The 22,771-nt window shown below is 32.9% G+C and overlaps 3 protein-coding genes across 7 annotated transcripts; 2 read left to right on the forward strand and 1 right to left on the reverse strand.

Annotated features, from left to right (window-relative positions):
* Positions 1-139: 139 nt before the first annotated feature.
* On the reverse strand, positions 140-3,457 carry LOC123196809. Of its 3 annotated transcripts, XM_044610935.1 has the most exons (4): positions 3,398-3,457; positions 2,646-3,289; positions 1,583-2,257; positions 140-510 (listed from the first exon to the last, which is right to left on the reverse strand). In XM_044610935.1, exons 2-4 carry the CDS (start codon positions 3,189-3,191, stop codon positions 460-462), a joined length of 1,272 nt encoding a protein of 423 aa, XP_044466870.1. In that variant the 5' UTR covers positions 3,192-3,289; positions 3,398-3,457; the 3' UTR covers positions 140-459. The 3 variants fall into 3 exon arrangements, with proteins under 3 accessions (XP_044466870.1, XP_044466869.1, XP_044466871.1); XM_044610934.1 differs by having other exon boundaries at positions 2,646-3,434; XM_044610936.1 differs by having other exon boundaries at positions 140-2,257; positions 2,646-3,425.
* A 6,084-nt stretch (positions 3,458-9,541) lies between these two features.
* On the forward strand, positions 9,542-13,227 carry LOC123196364 (transcription factor ICE1-like). Of its 2 annotated transcripts, none has more exons than XM_044610364.1 (4): positions 9,542-10,638; positions 10,721-10,936; positions 11,902-12,072; positions 12,877-13,227. In XM_044610364.1, the coding sequence occupies exons 1-4, from the start codon at positions 9,709-9,711 to the stop codon at positions 12,958-12,960; spliced, it is 1,401 nt and encodes a 466-aa protein (XP_044466299.1). In that variant the 5' UTR covers positions 9,542-9,708; the 3' UTR covers positions 12,961-13,227. The 2 variants fall into 2 exon arrangements, with proteins under 2 accessions (XP_044466299.1, XP_044466300.1); XM_044610365.1 differs by having other exon boundaries at positions 9,544-10,638; positions 10,724-10,936.
* Positions 13,228-16,665: 3,438 nt separating this feature from the next.
* Positions 16,666-21,047, forward strand: LOC123196365 (transcription factor ICE1-like). Of its 2 annotated transcripts, none has more exons than XM_044610366.1 (5): positions 16,666-16,874; positions 18,215-18,647; positions 18,734-18,946; positions 19,613-19,783; positions 20,674-21,047. In XM_044610366.1, exons 2-5 carry the CDS (start codon positions 18,312-18,314, stop codon positions 20,758-20,760), a joined length of 807 nt encoding a protein of 268 aa, XP_044466301.1. In that variant the 5' UTR covers positions 16,666-16,874; positions 18,215-18,311; the 3' UTR covers positions 20,761-21,047. The 2 variants fall into 2 exon arrangements, with proteins under 2 accessions (XP_044466301.1, XP_044466302.1); XM_044610367.1 differs by lacking the exon at positions 16,666-16,874 and adding an exon at positions 16,921-17,036.
* The last annotated feature ends 1,724 nt before the right edge of the window (positions 21,048-22,771 follow it).

Below are 22,771 nucleotides of genomic sequence, written 5' to 3' on the forward strand. Positions count from 1 at the left end.
TTCATTCAATTTTAAAAAGTATGATTCAGTGCTAAAAGAAATGTTCGAGTTAAATAAAATTTTCTCTTACAAAGAGAAAAATTGAATTGAATTTTCCTCTTTTATAATTCAGTTGGATACTAAATTTAAACATTTCATGTAAATAAAAAAGAAGGGAAATAATCACTATGTAATTATCAGGTTACAAGCTCTGCAAATAAAACAGAACATTTAGAGACTTTCAATGTGCTCAAAAGAGAACTGAATACAGAACATACAAAATCCAAAGTTTCACACCAAATATGACAGAGCTATCATCACACTTAGCTACACTGGAGGAACTCTTTCCTATGAATTCGCCTGAACTGGGAATTGGTGCAGATTGCTCTGACTTTGGAGTGGCCGCAGGACTCGACCGAGGGAAGAAGGAAGACATATTTGGTGCAGTATCATAAGGCAGAACTGCTGGAGAAGCCGAAATCATTGCCTTGCTAGTTGAACATCCAAAATGCAGATGAACGAGGATAGAAACTGTGAACACAACAGCAGAAAATCTAGTGAGAGTAGCCATGGATATTCAGACAATTTTATCAGATCCATATACATATATAGTGATGGAATTGATAAAGGATCAAGGAGTGGGGTTGGGTTTTTTTTGTTTTCTTGTTGGATATCACGGGAAAGACAGTAGCAGTTTCACTCCTGCACGGCTATTAGGCCATATTTATTAAGATCTTTCAAATCTCCTGATTCGTCTCGTGTTGTCTCAGGGAACAAAAGATTCTTTTCTACGTGACAAGGGGTAAATGAACAGCACAAGAAACGCATCCATATTATGGTTTTTTCACATGCACTTGCCGCATTCCCAGCTTCTATACCTGTTGAAAGACTTAATTTTATAAAAGGGGCAAATTGCACTCCTCTCTCTTCCTGGTCCCTACTTCCCCAGCTTCTGTCAAATAAACTGTAAATGTTTGGTTAATTTTTATAGACAGCAGTTGGAGATGTAGGGAAGTACTGGGCCATCTATCCTTCTCAAAGTACTTTTACTCCTATTTCCAGAATAGAAAAAAAATACAGACTCCACTTAGAAACATGGCAATCCAAGCACAGAAATTCCCATTTGAAGAACCAAGTAAAAGAACAGGTAATAGTGAGATGGCATATCACAATTATGCTCGAAGAATTGGGGTTTGATTTCTATAAATCACAAAGAGATACAAGCTCATCAATTTGTTGAATTCGAAAACACGATTCCCAAATAAAGGAAATACAAAACGTTTCACTCAATTATAACAGCTGTGGTAAATACTACAATCAAAAGAATCACCAATACAAAGATCCAACAGCCAAATGAAACCTTTTTTACTTTGGAGTTGGTCAATCTGGAAATAAATCTATTAAAAACTACAACAACTAGCAGAAGTATCACCCATTCATGTGAAAACCCGTGAACTGAAGCATATGAATCTGATCCATCAATAATAACAACGAAACTTCAAGCGCACAATGTTTACTTTCTTGGGAGCATATTCCACAATGGTACACTAGAGTTCTTTAATTAGAGTAGCCTCAAATGTGCAGTATCATTTAACCTTTTTACCTGCCAACCGGTTCTCCATGAATGTTGCAACACTGTCACTGAAGAATCATCTATGCAGATTTTATGCGCCATTACTGGACTGCATCCAAGAATGCCAGTAAGGAGACACTTAATTGGCACTGAATGACTGAAAACACCGACACAAGAAGTCACAGCAGAGGAAGAACTCCTGACACTTAAATCTTGGAGGTCATTCTGGTGATTGGATTCTCGAGGGGAAATCTCATCATCAACCTCATGATCACCAGTAGTTGTCACATACTGTAGCCTGCTTTTCCCAGACTTCTTCCTTGAGAAACCTTGCCTAGGCCTGTGCAGCAAATCCCAGTGAGGTGAAGGGATAGACAATCCATCTCCATCATTAATCGACTGAGTTAAAGAATGTGTGTTGTGTTGTGAAAACCCTTGGCTCTCATTATGATTATGAAACGAAAAATCCACCCTCACTTTTTCACCAAGTCCCAGGACTGTCTCATTCAAGAATTGAACCATCCGAAATTCTACCTGCCTCAGTGACTCTCCAGTAGGTGGAGAAAAATCAGGCTGGTATCTTTCTATTAAGTTCAAAAGTTCCGGAGTATATATATCTGACCTTGGGGATCCCTCCCAATGCCCAAAGCTCATCTCCATGATTGCATCGGACAATTGTATCTGCTCCTCTGAAAACCCCATTTCCTGCATGATTTTACCATATATACAGTTCTCTCAATCACAAATTAACTAATTGAGCATTACCATGTGTACACAATTTTAAAGACACAATTGGGTACATAGTTAGTGCGTTTCATTAATTCAAAATCACACAATCATACGATAACACATCATTTGTATACTATATTTTGTGCTCAAAAGCATGTATACATAGTGTGATTGTAACTAAAATTCTATAAGAACTTCTTTCACAGTCTAAACTACTTGTAGCTAGAAACCTCAAGCATACATAAATTCAACTTAAAAAAAAACCATAAACAGATTACAACAACGGAATTTAATTTACAGACTACTTGAACAAGTGCATCAAGAATTGAATGAAACCAACGAAAATTAAATAAACGAAATATACCTGACAAACAGAGACAGCCATGGATCTAGCCCGATCCAAAGGCGAAGTATAAACGGCGTTAAACCTGACTCCTTGCGAATTCAACAAGACAGCCAAAGCCCTAGCTTGCCGTTTCCCATTGGGCGTCAATTTAGCCGCGTGGCACCTCCCTCCAACTAAATCCGGTCTCAAATTCAACTCACACTCTGAGTGATTGATCAGAAACACCTCCATAAACGTCCGATCCTCGTCCACCGACAAACTTCTGGAGAATATCGGTAGCGGGGGTGTCGGCAGCGGCGGCGGCGGGGCCAGAACATTGTACGGGTCCCAAACTTTAATCGAAGGACCCAACCTGGGCGTTCCCAGCGAGGACAGCTGCGGAGATAACGGAGATGCGGACGCGTGGCAGGGTAAGATTTCCGGTTCTTGTTCAAGAACCTTTTTGACTAAACGATTATCTAACAATTCTCTACGGTTAGGATTGTCATTGTCATCTTCTTCATCGTCGTCTTCTTCTTCTTCGCTCTCTTCTTCTACAACTTGTACAGATTGACTGGATCCCATCTTCTTCTTTCTTTGTTACTACACGAACTGTAGTTTTAGAGATCTGTCTTACGTAAGTTAGTGGTTAAAATTAGAGATGATGCAATGAGACAATGTGCCTGAAAGTACAATAAATGGATACGTTAAGAGAATGAGTGAGATCTATGAATTGACTCTGAGTTTTCCAGTTGGGTTAGGAAAGAATCTACCGGAGATAGGGGACTTACCATGCTAAAAGTTCAACTGATAATGGGAAAAGCTAGGATGCAGATACTTCAGTATTCTATTATACAGAACACGTAACTTATAATATTATATAAAATAATAATATATATTATAAAATATATAAAATTAATAAGATATAATAGGTATATTATATAATAAAATATATATTATTAATATAAAATGATATAATAAAAAGGTATATAAAAAATTTTAAATTTTTATAGATATTTATGATATTTGTTAAAATAATGGTATATTAATTATAATTTTTTATTTTTTTAAAACATATCGGACATTATACATTTGATTTATATTGAATTTTTTATATTATTTTTTATTTTAATTACGAGAGTATTAATAAAATAATAACAAAATTAAGATAATTGTTAAGAGGATTTCATGAATAAATTCTCTAATAGACGATGATACATACTTAAATTTAAGATTATTGAAATGTTCATATATCAATTGAATTAGTTTGACACTGACTAAATATAGTTTTTTTTAAGAGTTATCAATATGATAATGGTTGACAATGTCAAAAAGTGTCACAAAACTACGGTGGATTAATAAAATAATCATTACTCTCGAATATAAAAATATATATCTCCTCGCTCCGTTTGGTTATGACAACGTAAATATATATATTCAAATATCTAAATACACTACTTTTATGGATGACTAGAGATGATTCACTCTATATGCATCAACAAATCTTAACCTAATTTTCAATAAGTTCAATTTATATATATAAAAAAAGTTTGGACTAAAAATGCAAGTACCCTCCTCAAATGGTAGACTATATAAAGAGGTATATTAGAGTTTTGAATCATCTCATATAAATTAAAATATTTTTCTTTCGTGTGAACAAATAGATGACGGGTAGTTAATTAAAATAAGCAAAATTTTAAGTGTTTATACGTTTTTAGGCCACTCTAGAAAAGTTTTATCAAAATAAGCAAACCGTATTTTTTTACCCTTTTTACCTCTATATTGAAAAACCAAGTAAAAATATTTTTTCTGAGAATGTGCGTCGGTTTATGGTGGTTACGATGGTAGCTAGGGATTTTACAGTGAAACCCTAAATATGTCGAATTATGTATATGAATGTTTTTGAATGTTTCGAACGCTTAAAATGATGTAGTTTCGATATTAATGGATGTCTGGAAGTGTAGCCATTGAGAGACAAAAGTGCAAAAAATGAACAATGTCACGCAAAGTGAACAGTGTCATGCAAACTGCACAAATTTACAGTGCCGCGCAAACACTGTTCACACCGCGCAAACACTGTTCGACTGCGCAAACCGCTTGCAAAATCGTGCAAAAATACTGTTCACAGACTATGATATCTACTTTTATGCCGTGTGAACAGTGTTTGTGCAGTGTGAACAGTGTTTTCGCGATTTACGCAGTTTGCGCGACACTATAAATTTGCACAGTTTGCGTGACACTGTAAATTTACGCGCTTTTATCTCTCAACGGCTACACTTCCAGACATCCATTAACATCGAAACTACATCATTTTAAGCGTTCAAAACATTCAAAAACATTCATATACATAATTCGACATATTTAGGGTTTCAGTGTAAAATCTCTAGCTACCATCGTAACCACCATAAATCGACGCATATTCTCAGAAAAAATATTTTTATTTGGTTTTTTAACATAAGGGTAAAAAGGGTAAAAAAAAATACGGCTTACTTATTTTGATAAAATTTTTCTAGGGTGTCCTAAAAATGTATAAACGCTTAAAATTTTGCTTATTTTAATTAATTTCCCGATAGATGTCTATTGTCTTGTAAAAGGTTGTGAAAAAAATACAAATATGGGCAAATCTCTTCACAAAGGAGTCTCCAAACACATGTTTGTTTACAATATAACGTCCCTAGATCAACAGTGGTATCAAAGTTGTGGCGGAATTGAGAAGTGGGAATTTTATAATACCTAATTCTTTAATATATACCAAATATTTTTATTTAGCATGTTTATAACCCAAAACGAAGTGCATCAAGGGCATAAAAGTCCATTTTGTTTTAGGATGAATAATTATTTTATTGGACGTTGCTAAATGGCTTTCTAATCATTTATAAACCTTTTCATCTACCCTGTTTATTGTCATTTTCACAAAAGGCTCCAGACCATTGTGGAGCTTGACCTAGAAGAATTTGACTGCGTGAGCTGGTCAACATCAGGGGAACAAGGGCTGGGGTAAAACATGCAGCCCCAGTGGTGGTCCCGATGGGCTCAGGCTCCTTCTCTGCACATCAAGCATCAGTGGGCTAATGGTAGGCTAGGCCCACAGCCATAAACAGTTTCAAATTTTGCCATTTAGGGAATTGTCAAGCCAGTAGCTAGTGGTCTATGCAGCACTAGAGTGAGGATCAATTGCATTAGCCTCCCCCAATGGCAGCGACAACATAGGAAAATTTTACCCAGGTGCCACAGAAGAGCAGATAATTGAAATCATCAATGGGGTTGGGGAGCTGAAGGGGGCCAAATGTGAAGAAATAGATTCTGTTTGATTTGGTATGATGACTGAGAGTAAGTTTGGTGATGAATTTAATAAAAAGTTTGTTTGTTGTATAGATTCTAAGATTTAATTTCTGTCACGAGAGATGCCCATGATATAAATGACCCAACAGCTCAAATGGCTATGACTGGGGCCATGCCCTGTTCCAACTTGCCAACAAATGACCTTGCACCATTGCATCTGTTCCCCAATTTGCTGTTCCATTGTGTTGAAAGTGAAAGCAACAAACATAAATTAACATTATTTGAAAACTCTTCAGAAATGTGCGCTTGTTTCTATTTTTTATCACCCATTTCGCATTGTATCACTTTTGTACCATTGGGAGCCTTGCAATTAAGTTCATGGAAATGTGCTCTTATTTCTATTTTAGAATACTTAGCCCGTCATAAACCCAATAGTCTCTTATGCTCAGTTTTAATTTGTTGCAGCACACCCATGTCTCTCTTCATGTCTAAATACCAAAACTCCTCCTCAAAACCTAGTACATCTCTTCTCTCCCGAATAGGTCATGTAAAGTGCACTATAAGCGTATATTAATATCTGACTACCACTAGAAGCCCATGTTAAGGCTATTTACCATTATCTAAGTCAATTGCCTAAACCAATCATTTGATACTTATCTCACTCAGATCTTTTCCAACAACATGAATTTGATTTCTAGTCTCACTAATGCTTTTGTAATCATCTTAATACGTTTCCTGTAAATCTTTTATTATAGTTTTCTATAAATAGTTGTTTGTTACATGAACACTTGTCTACTCAGAGCATTAGCGATTACGTTTGCTTTTTTTTAATAGTACTTGATCTCACAATTATAATCGTTAACAAGTCTTAACCACCTTCGTTATTTCATATTAGACATATTTTAAATGAAAAAAGTATCTTAAACTCTTGTGATTGATGTATATATTACATATTATCTTATACAAGTAGTGTCTTAAGATATTCAACACAAACATCATTACAACAAACTCGAAATCATGAATGAGTTAACAGTGGTCAAATATTCTACTTAGGGCAATTTTCCTAATTACCACTTTCTGGGCTATATCCAGTATTCCCTAAAATCATGGTTAATGTCCTGTAAACCTCCCCTAGTTAGACGTTTAACTAATTAGGAAAAAATTGATTTTATAATCTGTAAATTGAACCCTGGAAATTTGGCAGTGTAGGGACCCTAATCAGAATGACCATTTCATGAGTGGACTGCAAATCGCATATGGGTAGATAAACATGCATGGAAATGGTCCCCTCCCGAAGACGTGATGGGCTGTTATGCCTTTAACATCAAAACTATTTCTTGAAAAGGAGGTTTGAGTTTGAGAGAGAGAGCGCAGGCATCAGCAGCAGCATCAGCATACCACATGGAGAGGTCAGTCAACCTCTTCTTCACATGTCAGACTTAGCTAATCCATAATTCTGGTCTTTCTCTTTGTAATTGCTTCTTCTTCCTCCTTCTCCCCTGTCCAAGTAGTTGCATGTATGACACTTGTGCTCATTTTATAAACTTGTAGTTTATGCATTGTAATTCTAGAGTTGTCACGTGAATTAAGCTAATAAAGTTGCCAAAGCAGCCAGAATTCAGGGTTTAATTTGATAAAACTTTTAAAGTTTGAATTTGAATGTGTACAAGTAAGTTGACAAATCTGAATGAAATTGAGTCCGAATTGAAAAGCTGTCATAGATGGTTGCAGTGAAAGCAACTGAATCACGAGAAACTTGGGTTTTCTTCTGGAAAATTTATTCCAAACTTGCATGCCAACCGGGTTAATTTTTAGACCCAACATCAAGCTTATCGTATGGGTGATTTACAGAGATTAATTTCAAATTTGCCGTACATGATTTTCAAGACTCTTATTTCTCTCTCATGAATTATTAGTTAGAACGATTTTCGAGATATTATGTAATAATAATAATAATAATAATTTATGCACCAACAATTTCGGATACAAATAAAGTAAATTTCTTTGTAATGTAATGTAAATATAATAGAAGAGTTACAGTTTATTTCTTTAAGCTTTCCCCCTTCTCAACTTGACAAAAATACAGATATATATAATTTGGTTTAAATTATAAAATTAAACTGAATTATTTAAAAATTATGATTTAGTTTTGACTGATAAAATTTTAAAAAATAGTTTTCAGTTTGAACAATTTTTAAACCGTAAACCTTATTTTTTGATATATATATATATATATATATATATATATATATATATATATATATATATATAAAATTATATTTGACTAAATTTTTAATAAATAATTAAGTGTATAATTTATTTTTTTTCATATTTATTTTACATATTTATATTATGCTTTAAAAAGCTCTTAAATTGTATCAAACGAACCATACACACCCCTAGACGAAGGAGATATTAATTTTTATTCTAACCTAAAAGGGCTTGGCTTGATGATGCCTTATCTTGATCTGTTTAGGGTGAAGACAGGCAAAGTTCATCATTCAACAGTGAGGGGTTTATAGAAAGAAGAGCTTCACCCAAGCAGCGACAAATTTCAATGGTTTGAATATTAAAAAGATGGAAATAAAATCTTACTCATTTATAAAGTTTGAGGAATGCATTAACAATACTATTAATTAATTGAATAAATTTGAATAAAAAATAAAATAATACCTTATTATTATTATTTATTAGAAATTATATTTATGCTATTGTTAATACAAATTATATTCCTTATATTATAATAAATAAATAAATACAAATCCATCAAAGCTAGAACTAACATAACAAGTGTGTGACTTCATTAAATAATTTCATTTTTAAACTCTTTGTTCCCAACTATTTATGCGCGTTATAAAATTTCAACGTGCCATAATAATTGTATGGGATATCCAGAAATTGTCTCATGCTTTTTATTAAGTTAGCTTTATATATATATATATATATATATATATATATATATATATATATATATATATATATCTTCAAGTTTTACTTCTATTGTGTGTAGGATAACAATAGGAATGAGAGAGATTGAATGTCTTATTTCTCATTCTCTATCCCCTTTATAAGAATAATAAATATTTTTATCCTTTTTCTAGAGAAAAAAATTTCTTTTATGTTCTTATATACGTGAACAAAAATTCTTTTTTTATATTTTTTAAACATAATATAAATATATTAAATAATATAATTAACTAAAATTAAAATTAATATATTTCAAATATTATAAATAATATATATTAACCATTTTAATAAATTAATATATATAATAAAAATATAAATAAATTTAAATAATATAAAACTATAAAAATATATTGATATTTTAAATAAATATATTAATATAAAAAGATAAAAACGAGGAGGGTGCAAGGCGAGAACACATTATTTTGTCTTTTATTTCACAGATTTTTTTTCTTAATTTCTATCCCTTCTCCTATTTTTATTAAAAAACTCTTTTCCCATGAAGGTTAAGAAAAATTAAAAAATTTAAAATTTATGTTAAAATTATCACCTCTAATAATGTTATTGCCTTTGTGTCTCGGTGGATTTTAAAATGTTAACCAATATATACAAAGGGCAAAACGCCTATATATTAAAATAAAAAATAATATTATTTAATTAACGAAAATAAATTGAATAAGTAAGGTAAGAACTCCGCAGGACCGTGGAAAAACATAGAGCGGTCAGTATTCATTTGAGTACCAAGAGACAGAAGCATTACAATTTACAAGTTAGCATTACCTTAAAAGTTGAAACTTGATTCTATTTGATTGTATTTGTGTTCCTGTTTCTCTTCATTTCTTGTTCTCAAGCTCAAATGGTTTCGGGACCAAACGGCACCGTTTGGATGGATGGTCAAGGTCAGGAACAATCGGTTCCTTGGCCCAGAACCACCACGTTCACCGCCGCCGGCGAAGCAGAGCCACCGCCTAAAGTGGACGACTTAGTCATGGCCGGTGGTTCTCTCTCTGCTTTCAAACCTATGCTGGACTCTGACTGGTTCATCAACTCTGCTTTAAACCCACCACCGGTACCTCACCACCATTCTCTCAACACCACCGCCATGGAAACTCACCCGGAGCTCAGAGGTTTAAGCCCTTTCTCTGATAATAGTCTCCTTCTCCAGCCTTTGGACTCGCAAGCTCTCACTCTTTTTAACCACAGCAATGGCAGCGGCAACAACAATCCTTTTGTGAGTGGCTTTGATTTGGGTAGTGAAACCGGTTTTATTCAGCAGTTGAACCAGGCTCCAGGGTCCAGTTTGATGGGCTTAACGTCTCAGATTTGTACTAATCCTGAATCTGAGTTTCACGGGTTTAATCCTCTTCCTTGTTTGGAAGGTTCTGACGGTTTATATTTCAACGGCAACAACAACAGTAACATTAATGTTAGGTCTAAGGTGTGTTCACAGCCGACACTGTTTGAGAAGCGAGCTGCGTTGAGGCATAGTTCTGGGAAATTGGAAAGTTTAGAAATATTGGGAGGGAACTTGATGGAGAGTAAGAGTAAGAAAAATGAAGAGGCTAGTGTTGACATTTCTGATTTGAATTATGAGTGTGATGAGTATAATGTTAAGGTTGAGGAGAGTGTGAAAAATTGGAATGGAAATAGCAGTGTGAGTGTTGGGAATAGTCAAGGGAAAAAGAAGGGTTTGCCTGCAAAAAATTTGATGGCTGAGCGGAGGAGAAGGAAGAAGCTTAATGATAGGCTTTACATGCTTAGGTCTGTCGTACCCAAGATCAGCAAGGTAATTGGATTTGTTTAAAATGTTTTGAAAATGAATTATTAATTTTATTTTTGTTTGATTATGTGATTGTGCTTGTTATCAGCAGATGGATAGGGCTTCAATACTTGGGGATGCCATTGATTACTTAAAAGAGCTTCTTCAGAGGATCAGTGATCTCCATGGTGAATTGGAATCAACCCCAACTGGTTCTTTGATGTTGCCTTCTACAGGCATTCAGCCTATGACCCCAACTCCACCAACCCTTCCCTGCCGCATTGGGGAAGAGCTGTGCCTGAATCCTAAAGGCGAACCTGCAAGGGTATACTCTTTCAATACATTGGCTAAATGACTTTTATTTTGTTTTCTCTGAACTGTTTGATTCTTATATGTTAAAAGCAATTTCTTTTATAAATGGAGCTGTTCTTTTTGGTACCTTAATTGCATCTTAATAAGAATATTAACATGAGAGTTCATGTTGATTTGAAATGTGTTGATTTTATAATGGTTTCTTTTGTTTCTCAGTAATTTCCAGCATGCATAATGTAATTATTCCCAATCTAGTAAACAAGTATGTTACATGGATTTGTACACCACCACAGTTGATCATGAAATGGGAGTGGTTTTGTCAATCTTGTTTGGATTTGATTTAGCAGCCTTAACAGTGAATGGTTTCATGTGAATGTACTTGGTGAACAATGGGGTCTAAATGTTTAGTCCTTTGTATGCATAGGACATTTGTCCAAGGACTTAAACGACAATCAGTGGTCACATGTTATAAAACCACAAATTTTTGGAGATTGGAGGATATTTGATTTTTCGGAATTTTTTTTTTTTTGGAAATTTGACATGCTGTTTAAGGATGAATATGATAAGATAGTCAGATAAAATTGCATAGATGGGTTTTTCTTTTTTTTTTTTTGGTATTATTGATCCTAATTTGCACAATGAGATGCTGTATAATTCTTCGGGATAGATGAATACTCTGGTTCTTATAAATGCTTTGCTGCAGCCTCCATATTTAAAGACTATGAATTCAAAGTAATTTGACTTAAACTTCACATGGACACCAAAAAAAGGTAGTTCCCATTCAAAGGTGTATCAGCCTTAAGTATAGATATGGATAGATTATCATGTTACCTAACATGAATACTTCAGTTCATATAACATGGAATTCTAATTGATTCAAATCAATTATTAATTGTATCTTTTTGGAGAAAATAGGCAGTTATGTGACAACACTAGGCCACTGGTAAATTATACATTTTGGTCTTCTAAATTTTCCAGGTGGAGGTTAGGGTAAGGGAAGGAAGGGCTGTCAACATCCACATGTTCTGTGCCCGCAGGCCAGGTCTGTTGCTCTCCACCATGAGGGCCCTAGATAACCTTGGTTTGGACGTTCAGCAGGCTGTCATCAGCTGTTTCAATGGGTTTGCACTGGATGTCTTCCAAGCTGAGGTGTGCTTCTTTACCATCTCTTTTTCAAAACAGTTTTTTATTTTTAATAATGAAGCATACATAACCGGAAGATAATTTCAACTTGCCCCTGACACTCATGTTTAACATAAATCTGGGAACTGACATCTCTTGAACTTCATATTTTGCTAAAATTATTGTTCCTAAAGTATGATGGAGAGGAGGAAAATGTGGAGAATGCTTGTCTGTTGTGTTTGAACCCTTATGTTTACAAAGAATCGATCTATATTGAACAAATAGAATTTGATTATTCTACAATTGTTTGCTTGGTTGTTCATGGCTAGGCTGTTAGTTTCTTCCTATATAAAGTGGTATCTCTTTGCGTGCACTTGCACTGGTGCAATAGCATTTGACTGTGGATAATATGATGCAGTAGCATATGACCGGATCATCCACCCTATGTTTTTTGCACTCTCTCTTTCTCAACATTAATTTCTGTAACTAGTAATTGTTATACTATTGATCATCAAGGATTTCATAGCCATCTCTTTCATGCCCCCTTTTTTTTGGATAAATACTCTTTCATGCCCCTTGCTATAATCAATCATCAGTACATGTAATTTTTTATCAGTGATTAAACTGATTGCGGCAAACATGGTGAAAGTATTCTGATCTTGTCAAGTCAAATTGATTTCTAGACCTTATATTATCTAAAAACTACAGTCATTTCAGATCTTTTTGTAAAGCCTAGTAAACTCATTTGGACACTGTATGCTACGAATTCAACAATCATCACATCTATATCTATTAGCCCATCAAGAGACTGATTTTTTCTTTCTTTATCAGCAATGGGGGGAGGGCCAGGATCTGCTTCCCAAGCAAATCAAAGCAGTACTGCTGGATACCGCTGGCATCCCTGATACAATGTAACTCTTTTGGACATGCCAAGGTCCTACAAGCCGAGGAACTAACTGTAGTACTGTACCTCAAGTAGTTTGTAAATGCAAATTACTTCTTATTTCCATTCGTAGAGGTATACTATGAACAAGACCAGATTGACATAGTTTGGAAGGATAGGTAGGTTGGGTAATCTTTTTTGGTGGGTCGTGTTTCAATATCATGTATGTTCAACAGCAGAAACTCAAGTTGATTTGGAATTTCGTTTTTAGAATAAAATTTTCTGGTTAAGTTGTTTTATCTGCATGAGCAATGGTTTATTGTTAAATCTTGTGAATGTTTGCATTTTCTATTAATGTCATTTAATGATTGTTTCAGTGCTGTCTTTTGGGGGAATTGATTTCACTAATTATCGTTGTTAATGCACATATTACGTGCATTATCATATTAAAAATATAAAAGTTAGATTTTATCGAATAGGCAAACCGGATTTATTTATTTTTGGTGATGCAAATGGAAGGAGCCGCATCTGTGGGTGATAAAAGAGGAAGTATCATGTATAAAAGAATATAAGTTTAAGTTTTCTATAAATTATGATTAAACTTTTGATTAAATCTTCTATATATTATGATTGTGAAGTTGGTTATTAAATTCAAAATTTATCTTATTCAAATAAGGTTTTTGATTGAAAGAAAATTGGAAGGAGCCATCTGTATAATATTAGTGACATTATTAGATAATGTCAATGCAGTTTAAGTTAATGCAGAACGGTGTCGTTCCGGTTTTACCTCCACGAGTAGGGAAAAAGTTGGTACTCGATTTACTTGCTTTCCCACTTTCTTCATCCTCTTAGCCCTTTCAAGTGTCCGGTAAGATTCTCTTTCTCCTCTCTTTTGACTTTTCATGTGTTGACCGCTACGGCCGAATGACATTGTCCCACCCGTTAAAGATTAAAAAGTCAATTTTTCTTCCCTTCTATCAAAGTTAAACAATCAATTTTAAATAGCTAAAAGGCATTTTAATCGCTTCATAAAATATGTAATAAAGGTTAATATCAATTACATTTCCCAACTATTTTATATCACAAAAAATATTACTTTTTTTTATGTAAAAATTCTTGAAACAAGAAATAACCAAAATAAAATAGGTCAGAGTACTGATTTATACCGAAATTTAATAGTTATCATTGATAGATATTTATATAAAAAAATGGAAGGATACAGAGGGAGAGAATGTAAGCAATGTGGTGATTCTTTCTCATTTTTTGGCCTTTAAAAAACATTTAGAGGAAAATCGACAAATCTAAAAATTAAATAACAATGGTGAGAGTGATGAGATAGAGTTGACGTAAGAGTAAATTGATGAGTTAAAAAGTGAGCAAGGGAGAGAGTGAACTGCTTAAACAATTATATGTTGCGATAATGATACAAGGGGATGGAGTTAGCGACAATAGTGAGTAATTATCATTTCTTATACTCGTGAATTTTTTATTATTTTTACTAAAATTAATACCAATTAGGGGTAAAATTTTAAGAACAAAATATTATTTAACTTAAGAGTTTTTTTTTTCAACAATTTTATCACAACTTTAATGGATTTTTTTTCAAATTTAGACAATAAATTGAAAAATGATTTTTTCAAATTTAAAAGATAAAAATCTATTAGTTCATCAAACCTTAGGTGGAAAGTAACATTTGACCCACAAAATTGAGATAAAATTGAATAAATCAAAAAACACTTGAACTCTATTTCGAAATGTCAATTCAACTTAAATTAAAAGTCATCTCACAAACATTATATTGTTCAAAAGCTACTCATTCCATACAAGAGAAGTCAACAAAGAAGAAAAATCAACTGTTCTAAGTATTTGTTCAATATTCATGAATGCGCATTCTTGAAATTATTGAACCAAGACTCCTAAAATGATGAAGGAAGGAATGCTCATCCGATGCACCAAGATGACCATTTTGTAGTTTGGTGCTAAAGAGATTTCAACCTCTGGAGAAAATCTACTTATCAAAAATCACACCCCAAGGTCGACGACGAATAGTCATTCCATTTGACAGAACACTTGCTCCACATTTGTTTGCAGCCAAAAAGATGTCTTTTATATGGTCAAATGGCTATATCTTATATATCCAAGTCCTTTATAAAAAGAGGTCTTTGGAACCATTTAAATGTTAGAAAATTGCATCCAACATTATATACTTTGACTTTCATCATCTTTTGAACCTACAAATATATTCATTTTTAGAAGAACTTGTATTTTTTTAAAAAGTTAGCCTACTTAAAAGACACCTCTATCACAATACATTCTACAGTACTTGACCTTTTGTGAGGGAGAAATTCTAATTAAACTGTTGTAAAGGCGAAATCTCAAGAAAACTAAATAAATAAATAAATAAATAAATAAATATATATATATATATATATATAGAGAGAGAGAGAGAGAGAGAGAGAGATCTTATATGAATACTAAACTAAGACTACAATCGAGCCAAGCCGATTGTGAATTATTACCAACTCGACTAGTTTAAAATTAGGCTCAACGCAATTATTGTGAACGGTAGCTCAAATGATTCAAGTATTTACTTGAGTTAAGTTTTATTATTTTATTACTTAATTTGATAAGTTTAACTTAAACAAATTGTATAATGTCAATAAACCCATTAAAAGTTCGAAAATTTCCCTCACACCCATAAAGTTATAGACTTATCCTCCTAAAACTTGTTTATGGCCTCTTAAATTTTTATATCTTAGTACAACAAATTTTATCTAACTTCGTCAACTTTTGAAATTTGCATATTCAACTCAAAACTATGAATGTCAGTATAATTAATTAACTTATAAACTATAATGTTTTATTATAATTTCCCGAGCTTAGTTCCAATCTCCTCACTTAGTTTATTCTCTCCTTTCTTCTTATATTGGTATTTTATATTTATAAAACTTGAGAAGAGAAGTTGTATTCTAATAGAAAGATCTAAAAGTCACTAATTTAATATAATATGAATTCATTTTTATCGTATTTGAATTAAAATGAAATGTTTACGATAACAAAATTATCCCATTTGAAGGATGAGATAGTTTTCCTTTGTTGTCATGAATTTAAGTGGAAGTCTTTTCGCTACTATAAAATAAATAATAATAATAATAATAAAATATGTTTAATCTCTAATGTTGTCGTTAGTTGTTGAACATAATGGGTTAAACAACGTGATAATTAAAGATATCATACGACCACGATAATACTTATATTATTGTTTTGGGTTATTAGAGTTTTCATTTTTTATTTGTTTTGTTCAATTATATTTTAAGATGTTTGTAATAGAGTGTTTTTTTTTAACATTTACGAAATATTTAAAAATGGATTATTATTATTAGGTATAAATTGTAATTTAATTAATGATGTTTTTTTTTTCTAATTTAATTTGATTTAAAAATTTATCAAACTATTTTTAGTGTAATTAAAAAAAAATTTAAACCACGTGCTAGTATTTATATATTTAATTGGATAAGTCTTTTCTAACAGAGTTGACTCACTTTCTTAGGGTTCAAGAAAAATCATCACGGTTTAAAAGGAAATGAATCTACGTTTTTGTATTGAACAATGATCTAACCTAAAAATCTTCAACCGTTAGATTTCTGCCTGCAAATTAGTATCAACGGTCAATAATGGCCCGACACTCTTTTTCCTTATATATCCTGGATGAAACAAACAATTTTGTTTCCAAAGTCAGTTTACTCCACGCGCCAACTCACCCATAGCATGCAGCTGTCAATGCACACGTTGGTAAACAAACTCACCCGTGGCGCGAGTGACGTGAAAGCAATACACAACACTGGGCGCAGTCAGCGAGTGCTTATTAGTAGTGAGAGTGAACAAAACCCTACAAATCTGTAAGAATGTCATCAACTAGAGGCCCTACTGGTGGATCGAAAGCGATGTATGTTATATTTTTATGAATGTGTAGATTCGTTTGATCTTTGTTAATGTTAGTTGTTTCCTGTCTGCGCTGTTGTCTGTGTTTTCAGATTTGCATAGTTTGGTGTTAAGTTGTTTGATTTGGTGCTTCGAGTTAATGCGTTTGATTCTTCTGTCATTTGATGTGAGAAAATAGAATTTAAATTATAATCGAGAGTTTTAATGTGTGGATTATGCGAAGTAAAAAATTTATTGCTTAAATATGGGTCTGTGATCACTGATTCGGATGAATCTCATCACGGCGGTAGCTGTCGTGGATTCTGCTATGATATTTTATGTTATGTGGTCGATTAATTTAAGAATTGATTTAGTCATTAAATAAGTTTCAACTAAAAGTTTTGAGGTAGCACAGTGTCCGGATAGATTGCTTCTTAATTGTATTTGTGATATTGAAATTACTGACCATGGTGGTGTAAAAAGGAGTATCTTGATGCAAGCTTTGAGTTTAATAGTCGGTAATTTTGTTATTAAATGGCTAGATATTTTGCTGTTTCTATTGAACCAGTTGAGATTTCAACAAATGCTAATAGCATGTGGCACAGTTTCTAGTTTTTTTTTTTTTTTCTCATACACTTCCGCGTTTCCTTGTGAATGTTTTTATTATCCTTTTAAAACTTACATTTACCCCTCCTAAACTTTTATATCTTACATGATAAATTTTCTCTGACCTCGTCAACTTTTGAAATTTTCGCATACAACCCAAAACTTTGAATATGAGTATAATTAATATATATATTATAATGTTTTATTGTAATTTGCCGAGTTCCATTCTCCTCACTTAGTTCTTCCTCTGCATTCCGTTCGTGTTGGTCTTTTATATTTATAAAACTTGAGAAAAGAAGTTATATTCAAATAAGAATTTTTAGAAGTTACTAATTTAAATATGATATGAGGATTCATTTCTATTGTATTTGAACTAAAATAGAATATTTACAATAACAAAATTATCCCGATTAGGGGAGGAGATAGGGTTTTTTTTTTTTTTTCTTATTGGTCATGGATTATTTTAGAAAAATCCTCTTGCAGAAACTAAGTGAATATACTTCTAAGTAGACGCCTTCTTGTTCCTACGAGATAAACAATAGTGATGAACATGATATATGTCTGGTTGCTTATGCCTTAGCTTGTTGTTGAACATAATTGGTCAGACAAGGCGATGACTCTCAGAAAGATATTAAATGTTCTGCATAAACATATTAAATGTTCTCACCTATATATATATATGGCTCCAGTTTGATGGGCTTAACGTCTCAGATTTGTACTATTCCTGAATCTGAGTTTAATCTTTTTCCTTTTTTGAAGGTTTTGATGGTTTATATATCAACAGCAACAACTGTTAGCTCTAAAGTGTGTTCACAGCCGACACTGTTTGAGAAGCTAGCTGCATTGAGGCAGAGTGATGCAACCTGTAAACGAGAAGCCACTCAACAAAGAAGAACAGAAAAAGAAATTAGAGAGAACTGGAAACTTGGAAAATTTAGAAATATTGGGAGAGAATTTGATGGAGAGGGAGAGTAAGAAAAATGAAGAGGCTCGTGTTGACATTTCAGGTTTGAATTATGAGTCTGATGAGTGTAATGCTGAGCTCGAGGAGAGTGTGAAAAATTGTAATGGAAATGGTAGTGTGGGTGTTGGGGATAGTAAAGAGAAAAAGAATCTGGCTGAGCGGAGGAGATTGAAGAAGCTTAATGATAGGCTTTACATGCTCAGATCTGTTGTACCTAAGATCAGCAAGGTAATAGGATTTGTTTAAAATGTTTTTAAAATGAATTATTAATTTTTATTTTTGCTAGATTATGTGATTGTGCTTGTTATCGGCAGATGGATAAGGCTTCAATACTTGGGGATGCTATTGATTACTTAAAAGAGCTTCTTCAGAGGATCAACGATCTCCATAATGAATTGGAATCAACCCCAACTCTTTCTTTGATGACGCCTTCTACAAGCATTCAGCTTATGACCCCAACTCCACCTACCCTTCCCTGCCGCAATAAGGAGGAGCTATGCCTGAATCCTAAAGGCAAACCTACAAGGGTATATTTTTTTCAAAACATTAGCTGAATGACTTTTATTTTGTTTTCTTTAACAATAAAACTATGTGTACCCACTTTGGGTACACAAATGTATACACATTTATATGTGTCATCATGTGATTGGATGATTTTGAATTAAGAATAAAACAATAACCAATCATATGATAACACATATGAGTGTGTATACATTTGTGTATCCAAAGTGGGTACACATAGTATTGCTCTTTCTTTAAACTGTTTGGTTCTTATATGTTCAAGGCAATATCTTTTGTAAATGGTGCTGTTCTTTTTGGTATCCTTATTACTTCTTAATTAGGACATTAACACGAGAGTTAATGTTGATTTGGAATGTCTTGATTTCATAATGGGTTCTTTAATTTCTCTGTGGTGCCCAGCATGCATAATGTAAGTATTCCCAGTCTAGGAAGCAAGTAATTTCACATAAACTTTACATGGACTCCCAAAAAAGGTAGTTCCCATTCAAAAGTGTATCAACCTTAAATATGGATATGGATGGATTATCATGTTACCCAACATGCATACTTCAGTTCTTATAATGTGGAATTCATATTGATTATAAATTGTATCTTTTTGGAGAAAATATGCAGTTATGTCACAGCACTAGGACACTAGTAAATCATACATTTTGTTCTTCTAAATTTTTCAGGTGGAGGTTAGGGCAAGGGAAGGAAGTGTTGTCAACATCCACATGTTTTGTGCTTGCAGACCAGGTCTGATGATCTCCACCATGAGGGCTCTAGAGAACATTGGTTTGGACATTCAGCAGGCTGTCATCAGCTGTTTCAATGTGTTTGCAGTGGATGTCTTCCGAGCTGAGGTGCACTTCTCTATCATCTCTCTTTCAAAACAGAGATTTTTTTAATAATGAAGCATAACTGGAACTTAACATAAATCTGAGAACTGACATCTCTTTAACTTCATAATTTTGCTGAAATAATTGTTCCTAAAATATGTTGGAGAGCTTGAAAATTGTGGGAGAATGCTTGTCTGTTATGTTTGAACCCTTGTGACTACAAAGAAACGATCTATATAGAATAAATAGAATTTGATTATTCTATAATTGTTTGCTTGGATGTTCACAGCTAGGCTGTTGTTAGTATATTATTGTATAAAGTGGTATCTCTTTGCATGCACTTGCACTGGTGCAGTCGCATTTGACTGTGGATAGTATGATGCAGATAATAACTTTGTGCTGATCTTATTGTAGAGGAGTTGGTCAGTCTCCCAGATTTTGGCGTGCTACATCTAGTATAATGTTTAAACCTTCTCACCTTATGTTTTTTGTACTATCACTTTCTCAACATTAATTTTTAGCTAGTGATTATTTATACCACAGATCGTCCAAGGATTTATGTCCCTTGCTTTACATCAATCATCAGTACATTTAATTGTTTATCAATGATTAAACTGATTGTGGCAAACACGGTGAAAATGTTTCAGTCTTGTTATGTCAAATTGATTTCTAGACCTTACATTTTATATTTTCTAGAAACTGCAGTCATTTTATTTCAGATCTTTTTGTTGAGCCTAGTAAAGTCATCTGGACACTGTATGCTACAAATTCAACAATCATCATCACATCTACATCTATTAGCCCACTGATCTTTCTTATGTTTGTGGCCTTAGGATTAATCATTTATGTTTTTGAATGCTTAGCATCTCAGGCTAATAATTTATCAAAAGACTGATTTCTTCTTTCTTTATCAGCAATTGAGGGAAGGCCAGGATCTGCTTCCCCCCCAGCATATCAAAGCAGTATTGCTGGTTACCGCTGGTGTCCCAGATACAATATAACTCTTTTCTACATGCAACCAACCATCCTACAAGCCGAGGAACTAACTGTAGTGCTGTACCTCAAGTAGTTTGTAAGTGCAAATTACTTCTCATATCCATTCGTAGAGGTAGGTAGGTAGGTAGGGTAGTGGTTCGTGTCTCATTTATCATGTATGTTCAACTGCATGGAAACTCAAAGTTGCTTATCAGTAAACGTACTTGCCAATAAAAAAAAAAAACCACATGGAAACTCAACTTGTTTTGGAATTTCATTTTTTAGAATAAAATTTTCTGTTTTAGTTGTTTAATTAGCATGGGTAATGGTTTATTGTTAAAGCTTGTGAATGTTTGCATTTGCTGTTAATGTCACTTGAGAAATCTTTCCTACTTAGTATTTGGGTAACTATGTTTCAGTGCTGTCTTATGGAGGAATTTATATCACTAATTATCGTTAATAATGCACATTTTGTATATACGATATCATCTTAAAAATATAAAAGTTAAATCTTATCCGATGGACAAACGGGTTCCATTTAATTTTGGTAAAGCAAATCTAACGGGTGTCTGTCTAAGCTAGTGATAGTAATCAATGATGTCAATCCTATTCCTAGGCATGCATGGTTTTTAAACTTTTGACATGATATATTATCTATTCGATCGATGTGAGATTAGATGAATAGGTGTGTATCATCAACTCAAAATTTCGCTAAAAAATAGATATAAAATGATAATTTTTTTTTTAGGTGTATTTGTAGGTGTTATACCTTCATCTCTCTTGAACCTACACTTAGTTTGAGAAAGAACTTGTATTCTTCTGTGAAATCAACTTACTTGGAGATACTTTTATCACAATATATTATTGTACTTAGACTTTGTAAGGGAGAATTCTTAATTCAACTATCATAAGGGCAAAACCTCGAGAAAATTAAATGTATTAGTTGGATGTGAGTTAATGGAATTTTAAGGTGGTTTATTTGACAAAATGGACATGTGAGATTTGAAAAGAAGTTCTGAACCACTGTAAATTGAATGAGCATTTTATCTTTATATTTATTTCCTTGTGTTTATTATTTAGATATTTTATATACTTTTTGTATTGACTTAGATAAGTTAAGCTTTAAATTCTACAAAAAAAAAAATTTAGTAACTCATTTTCACTTCCCCTTTAGGAATATTTCTAGCCATAGTGTTTTATATTGAAAAAAATGGTTGGAAATGTTGTGAGCTAGTGGTATGGTGCTGACAGATGTAAAAAATATAGCAAAAATGGTCAACAATGGCACATGGGTTCAGCCATAGCTGAGAGAAAACATATGTGTGGAGATGATGGTGCAAAATGATCATCTTGTCCTTTCATATAATAGTTTTCATTAACGAAAGTGTAACGAGTGAGTAAATATAGAATGTGTTAAAAATCTTCCTAAATACTATATTCAATTTAGTCTTACATTGAAGCCATAAAATATCTTTTTTATGTACTTAAAATAATTTCCTTTTTTAGGTTTTTCATGAATGCTAAACTAAGTCTAAATTGAGTCAAATCGATCTTTCATTAGTAACGACTCAACTAGTTTAGAATTGGGTTTAACTTAATTATTATTAATCTTAGTTCGAGCTTGAGTAATTCAAGTAATTACTTGAGTCAAATTTGAGTATGTTACTACTTAATTTGGTAAACTCGTAAATTTAGATAAATTATATAATATAAATAAATCTATAAAAAGTTTGAAATTTTGCGTTTATGTTACTAAAATTCTATACTTATTCTTCTAAAATTTACATTTACATCTTTGAGAGTTTTATATTTAATATGACAAATTTTATTTGACTCTGTCAACTTTTGAAATTTGCAGATACAATCCAAAATTTTGACTATTGAGTATAATTGAAAAATATATAAACAATAAGGTTTTATTGTAATTTCTCAAGTTGAGTTCCATTCCCCTCAATTCTTACTCTCCATTCTCCTTGTTTAGATATTTTATATTTGTAACACTTAGAAAAGAAGTTGTATTCAAACAGGAATATAATT

The sequence above is a fragment of the Mangifera indica genome, chromosome 14, assembly GCF_011075055.1.
Source record: "Mangifera indica cultivar Alphonso chromosome 14, CATAS_Mindica_2.1, whole genome shotgun sequence".
In the NCBI taxonomy this organism is placed as follows: domain Eukaryota; kingdom Viridiplantae; phylum Streptophyta; class Magnoliopsida; order Sapindales; family Anacardiaceae; genus Mangifera; species Mangifera indica.